Here is a 7,435-nt window from a genome sequence, read left to right as displayed (position 1 = left end):
GTCAACTGAAGCACTAAGTTCCTTATGTAATGTCCTTTAAATACGATTTTACAAATAGACATAGTGTTGCTGCATGGGGTTCTCATCTGAAATGCAGTATATTCAAATGGAAATAAACCCCACAGCTTTGGTTAAAGCATCTCCTTGCTGACTCAACACTCTTTAATCTCTCATTACATATTAAAATATATATTACTATCATACAACAGTTAACACATTGAAGGGATTCTCTTATATTTGAGATGATGAAGGTAACTGATAAAAATACAGACATCAATAAGTTTTTACATCAAGAATTACAAGAACATAAAGTGTGCAGTCTGGTCCATGTTGACTTCAGTGCATCAGAGTGAAGTTTTGGGAAGAGTCAGCGAGACATCATACGTACAAACTCTGTGAAGAAAAACACATGTGGCTGTGTTCAGAGATGGAAAAGAAAAGGATGATTTGATCCCTACCTGTATTTTTCCCTCTTCCTCCTTTGCTTTGCATGAACGATCTTTTAAAATCTCTACCACCTCTGTATAATGCAAGAAATTTGGCCTCAAATCCATATCTGTTTCCTGTCTTAGCAGACATTTTCCCCCATTCCTTTACTTTATTCCCTCTATATTTTTGTTCTTGTTGCTTTCTTGCCCAAAATGTATAACTCACCTTCGAAGTCTACCTGTCCGTCCCCATTGAGGTCCACATCTCGCAGGATCTCGTCGATCTCTCGGTGGTTGAGCTGCTCCCCCATCAGCTTCTTCATGGCTTCTCTGAGCTCCGCAAGGCTGATCTGTCCATCGCCATCGGAGTCAAACTAAGAAAGTGAAATAAAAAAAAAAGCTGAATGCATTGAAGGTGAAAGTGGAAGATATTCACAGAACTTTAATACATAACACAATAATATTGCAGACCTCTTTGAAGGCGTCCCTCAGCTCCTTGACTCCAATCATATCTGCAGTCTCTGCCAGCATCTTTGGACCCATCAGTTCCACAAAGTCCTCAAAGTCCACTCTGCCACCACCTGCAGGGCAATAACATACATACACAATGACAGACATATTTTTGTCTTGTTAACAAGCAAGGAAAATAAAGACCACATCAATTAGTTAGGAACTAAATTGATGCATGACACAATTTGTAACTTACAGTGGGTGTCTATGGGGGTTATATTATGGACGTTGATGCCACAGCTCTACAAACTCTGCATTATGGTAATTGTGCGAGCATTTATCATCATCAGCACCAATTAAATACCACCAGGCTGTCCTGCACAAACAAGCTTAACCTCCTAGTTACTGGCTGATGAGAGCCACTTGCTTGGATAAAACTTGTTGACGTTATTGGCTAAACTCATTAAGATAATTAATCAATGATTAATTGTTTAGCAACAGTTAAAAATGAGGATACCATATTCTGATGAGACCAATTATACCTGGTAACATTTCAAGTTGTAATAAAAGTGGTTAAAGTCAAAGATTCACTAAAAGTTTATTTAATACATTTAAATAGAAATTAATTTTACCAGTTGCTCTTTACTCAAGGTCCTTGATCAGTGAATTATTTTCTTGTCCCTCTGACACTCCCGTTTGTGAATGTATGGCTTTATACATAATGTGTAACAGCATACTTACAATCTCTAAATAGTAATAAGTAGACACATAATAAAATCAATAGCAGTAATCCTGTTAATAGCATTGCTAATGCTAATAATGTAAATATAACCGCAGGTACAGGGACAAGCAGATATTTTGGGCCCTGTATCAACAACTCAATTACAACTCCTAACAATTGATATCTCGGATTGTGCACATGTGCATGTGTTCATGCAGGACTTACAGATCTGCTGGCTGAGTTCGATCAGTTCCATCTCTGTCGGCATGTATCCCATAGTCCTCATGCACTCCCCGAGGTCCTTACAGCTGATGAAGCCATCCTTGTCTTTGTCAAACTCCCTGAAGGCTTCACGCAGCTCTGCAGATGTGTGTGTGTGTAAATAAGAGTGAATAAGTGAGAAAACAGGGGCAGTATTGATGGTCTAAATGTAAACTGTACACATCTTATATAACCCACCCATACTGTTGCCTTTTTATGTGAATATAAAAAATTTCGATCAAAGTTTTTGTAGAAACATGAGACATGCAGAGTAGGTGAAAATGGGTCTTATGTGTTCTATTCAGTGCCTCTGAACTGGATCCGCGAATGTGAGTGTGGAGGGGAATAGGGGTCTGCCACAATGAGCCCAAGCAATGCTCTGGCATGTAGTCATCTGGGGCCATGTTCAGAGATGCAGAGGTGTGAAGAGAGGTGCACAGGTGGGGGATTCAATCAAATGGGACAACTCAAAGCACGTTGTTGATATTTTAGTAGAAAATATGTCTTGGACTCTGCACTAACAAATGTCTCACTAACATGTCTGTTACTGATGCAGTGTCAACCTGTTTTTTAGTGATTTTATCAACAGCTCCTTACCTGTTACCTGCTACTAACTGTCATGAATAAAAGAGCTGATTTTAATATCTCATTTAGCTTTATTCAGTCTAGGTAGTTGAAAAACAGAATCTAGAGAGGGAAGGAAAGATATGTGGGTGGGGATGATTGAATGAAATTTACTTTAATGCTAAATTGTTGGAGCACTTTTTAAGTCCATTTGTTAACCTACTAACCGGGCAACCCCAATCTATAAAGCATATACCTCCAATAAACCATATCAAATCATGAACCCCTTATTTTATAATTGATTACATATTTTAGGGGTGAACTCTGGTTTCTTTGAGTTACTAATATTCTCTCCAAAATAAGAAGTATAGTGTGTGGTGTATGTTTTAAATTTATTCTTTAAATTTATTTTTGGCGATTTTGGCGCCTCTGTGGCCAAACGCATTAGTGTTTCCACTGTAACCTGTGGTAAAAACTGTGCTCCAGACAGCATGTGCATTTGTTTCACCCACTCCTCCATTGGCATAGTGGTGAGTAGATAATGTGCGAATACTGAATTTTGGGTGAATAGGTCATAAAGAGGCAGCAATATTAAAATAAGATAGTTTCATAACCAGTTCAAAACTCCTTGTAGGGGAGTTAAAATCACATATGACAGTGACAATTTATTCTGTTGTGTGCTGTGAATGTGAAAGTGTGAAAAAAATTATCCTTTTCTTTGATCTTAGTGAAATCAAGTGCCGGAAGAAATAACTTGGTGCACTGACATTCAGGGAGAGGATGAATAAAGATGTTGTTTTCTGCCATATGCAGCTCAACAATTTTGCATGTCAAAAACACGGGTTGGGAGAAAAGTAGTTCATGAAGAAAGCAGGGGAGAGATGATGAAGTGAGGATTTGGATTAAGATTTGGATTTTTCTGTACCTTCCATTTCCTCTGGTCTCAGATCTCTGTCCTGCGATGGTGCGGATAGAAGACACAACATAAATGGAGAGAAATGGACATCCAGTCAGGCAGGTTACACACAAACAGTTTGATCTCACCCTGAATATTTCATATATTCAGCCACAATCACAAATCAGGCTGGAAACATTTTTAGAACATCAGCTTAAAGTGTTGCCTTCACTCCTTTTCAGTGAAGCATTCGTTGTTCCATGTTCATCTGCCCAAGCGGAGATTCTATTACAGGATTATATGGTTTTTGATCTGACTGACCCTAATATCATTTTAGACCTGCTACACAGTCTGGTGTCCAATCTCATTCTGGAGAAGCGTTAAGAGTCTGCTGAACATACGATATGTGTTACACAAAATCTTGTAGATGCATGATGACAATACAAAAAGCTTCCTTTTAGCCTCTTTCTCCCCTTTTCAAACACAGAAATAAGGCAAACAAATGCATGCATGCCCGCGCAACAAAGCTGATGAAATGATTTATATGTTGGCAAATTGCTGAGAAACCAAGGAAAGCCACCACCGCTTAACATCAGTACATTCATTAAATCAAATTGTACAAATGGAGTTAAAAGACAAAACACTTTCACTCGCAACCCCTGTTTATGGTTGAAGTTGATTTGGCTTCACAATGTGTTGGCATCAACAGAAGGTGATACCAGGATAGGTTTGTTCACAGCATGTTCTGCAGGGCTGTGACATCAGCAGCAGAAAAAATACAGGCCTGGATTAAGGGATGTGAGGGAGAGAACAGTAGCAGGGAGATTACAGCGGTAAATTGTATTATAAATCACTAAGGCTCATCACTATTTCATTTCCCTATCTACTGCCAACTTTTTTTCATCTGCATCTGTAACTACAAATACAGTCTGACCTGCGCTTGTTGAAAAAACACCTGCACCCGCTGAACCTGCAGCAAACACACTTGGACCATTTTTTGCTGGATCTCACTTTTGCTACCATTTATAACTGTCAATCTTAATTGACCCTCCCTTCTTGTAAAGTAAAAACCATCCATGAATGCACAGTGTATCTTGCTAGCTTCTTAAAGCAGGGCTTGGTAATCCTGGAAAACCCATTTCACCCTTTGGCCCTACCCCTTGTTTTCGAGGGGTCATCTTGCCCCCTGAAATGGCCCTTCAAAAAGCCGTTACATCATCAGTGGTAGTCGCACAAACCTGACATGTTATTAGTAGTCGATGCAAAAATACGGGATTATCATGCAGAAAAAAATCGTTGGCATGCTAATGCTAGCATGCTAACACTAGCGCGATCGCAATCTTTTTTTTGAGGTTGCTTTGAAAAATGTCATAATACATTGAAATGATATTAAGATATAACATCATCATCCTAATTTTTTAATTTGTGGGTCTCTCTCCCAGCTTGCCTGTGATTGGCAGGGCATTCTGGTTACCCCATAAATCTCACTATTTATTATATCTTGTTTGCTTAAAATCCAAACTTCCCCCTCCTCTTGTGGGCAAATGGAACATCCCACCTGAGCCAATACCAAGTCACTCAATGTGAAGGTGCTTAAATTTGGTTGGAGCTCAAGGACTTCTTAACCCTCAGGAGCCTATAGCTCAGTAAAGGACCTGTGATCAGTGACTCAAACCACCTTAATGGCTGTCTTCAATTAGCCCTGTGTGCAGCTCAGTCAGGAAATCACTCTGTTATCGCTCCCGGACATCTCTACCTTCTCTGCATGACGCATGAATGTGGAATAAGAGGCGCACGTGATATCTCAAGCACTCTTGGAAGGTTGGATTTATGATCTATATTATACAAACTGAGGTCAGTGCCTCAGTCATTCGGAGAGAAATATTATATATTACCAACTATTTTCTTTACAGCTCAGGACCTATGTTCAGGACTCATGTAGGTTGAATCATATGAGCAGGTGATCCTTCTTTCTTTCTCTCTTCTTACTTTCTTCGCTCCTTCTTTTCAAATATGATTATACAGCAATGATCTTGGACTGCCATTGTGGATAATGAATGTGGTGATGTGCTGGAATGAAAGGGGTAGAGGATGTTCAGCGGAGGTGGAAGAGGATGAGATGGTTGGTATTACCAGATTGAAACTCTGATCGGTGGAGATTGGAGGGGAAGGGTGATTAAGTGATATTGAGCCTTCACTTTCCTAAGGACAATCAGAGCATGATCAAATTAGACGAGTAAAAACGGATTTATGGGAGGTTTGGGATATAATGACTCTGTGGGGTGTGTGTGTATGTGTGTGTCATACATACAAGCTGGCTCTGTGAGAAGCCCTGTCTAAGGAAGATACAAGCAGGCCCCACTATGTTGTGCAGCACGTTGCAGTTCTTAACCAGAGCGCACATGGGCTCATTAAAGTCCCGCTCGCTGCCTTCTTCATCTTCGTCGTCTGTGTCCACCTCATCGGCACCACCCAGGTCCCCCAACATGGCGGCAGCCAATGGGGAGCTGCTTCTTTCTACGGGTGACACACCCTTAGAGGAGGGGAACGAGATAAAGTTACAACTTAATCCACTGACTGTGGTATTCAGTTCATAATTCAAACCTCAAGCTCTTACAATTAAAGCAGCCACATGTATGTATAGAGTTATTTATTGTATAATCTATATAATAAACCAGATCCATTTGACAGGCTGTTGTGTCCATTTGATATATGACTAACTTTCAAATAAGATGTTTAGAGTTTATATGCTGACATCAACAGAACACAACTTCAATATCTTAATCAATTCAAGCAAACTGGAACAATTTCCTCTGCTAAAATCAGCTGAATTATGTCTTACCTTCTTCCTTTTACTGTTCTTTTTAGACGCCTTGTTGATGTTTCCCATCACCCTGCCTTCTCTCTCTCAATGTCTCCCCCCCTCCCCTTGCTCCTTGCTTGTCCCCACACTTCTCTTCACGTTGAAAGCTCACATAAAAGTCCAAACTCCACTCTACATCCTTTGCATCTCATCGGCCTTTCACACCCAGTGAGGCAGAGGAAAGCGACTCCACTTGACACCACTACCACGAAAAGCGTCTCCTCTCAGTGCACGTGCTACAATCCAAGATCCTATTGGTCCAGTGACAGACAAGGTATAGGCATATGATGTTGCATCCAATCCTGAACTGCTATAGGTCGCCGGAGGCTGTCATGATGAGCTTTGAGATGTGTAGTGGGATATTAGGGAAAACAGCGGCAGGGTGCAGGGGATTGGCGGGGCGGGTGGGGTGGTTCATATCTGCACTGAAACAACCTGCTGCTGCCAGAATCTGATTGCATGACTCAACCATTTTTTCTCTCCCCCTTTCTCTCCCTCTGCCTCTCTCTCTCACTTATGCAAAACACATACTACACACACACACACACACACGCACACACACACACACACACACACACACAGTGGTGTTTCCAGTGGAAACAGTCCATTTGAAGTCATGCCGGAAAGTGTCAACTGGCCAAAATGTCCTACCTTTGCCAAACTGTCCTCAATCTGTAAGTTCAAATAGTCAAGCCGGTCCTCACAAAGCTGGAAGCACAAGTGCATACACACACGCACACACGCAGTTCTGCCAGGCTAGTCATTTGGAGACCTTAAGCACGATGTCAGAGAGGCTGAGAGGAGATGGTAGGTGGGAGGGATTAGATTAAGTTGGTCCAAATTCAAGGGATCACTCGTGGTGAGAGGGGAGTAACATAGACAGAAAATATGTGTTTGTGTGCGTGACAGAGAGAGAGAGAGAGGGGAGTAGGCGATGGTAGATTTATGGATGGAGAGTTGGCTGCCTGTTTAATCCCTGGCATTCCAGATTAGAGAGAGTTATGCTGTCAGGCCATGGGAGTGTGTGCTTGAAGCAGGAGAAGTAGACAAAGGACATTTAAATTAGATCATATTAAAAGTATAAGAAAGGAACTGGTGACACTGGAAACAAGTTGCAAAGAGAGAGGGTACTCAACTAAAAATAAAATAAATATAATATTTAAAAAAAAATATTTATTTGCTTAATGCCAGCTACAGGACATGGTTTCAGAAATACTAACATCATAAATTCAAATCAGTTTCAAAGAAACTTT

At 40.7% G+C, this 7,435-nt stretch overlaps 1 protein-coding gene across 1 annotated transcript; it reads right to left on the bottom strand.

Moving 5' to 3' along the window:
- Nucleotides 1–367: 367 nt before the first annotated feature.
- Nucleotides 368–6,209, bottom strand: cabp2a (calcium binding protein 2a). The gene is made up of 7 exons (XM_061092822.1): nucleotides 6,162–6,209; nucleotides 5,631–5,852; nucleotides 3,350–3,380; nucleotides 1,825–1,959; nucleotides 900–1,009; nucleotides 655–802; nucleotides 368–393 (listed from the first exon to the last, which is right to left on the bottom strand). The coding sequence occupies exons 1-7, from the start codon at nucleotides 6,207–6,209 to the stop codon at nucleotides 368–370; spliced, it is 720 nt and encodes a 239-aa protein (XP_060948805.1).
- Nucleotides 6,210–7,435: the final 1,226 nt, after the last annotated feature.

This window comes from Limanda limanda, chromosome 2 (assembly GCF_963576545.1).
Source record: "Limanda limanda chromosome 2, fLimLim1.1, whole genome shotgun sequence".
Lineage (NCBI taxonomy): Eukaryota > Metazoa > Chordata > Actinopteri > Pleuronectiformes > Pleuronectidae > Limanda > Limanda limanda.
Note: the sequence above shows the minus strand (reverse complement) of the source record. Positions and strands in the feature narration are given on the sequence as shown.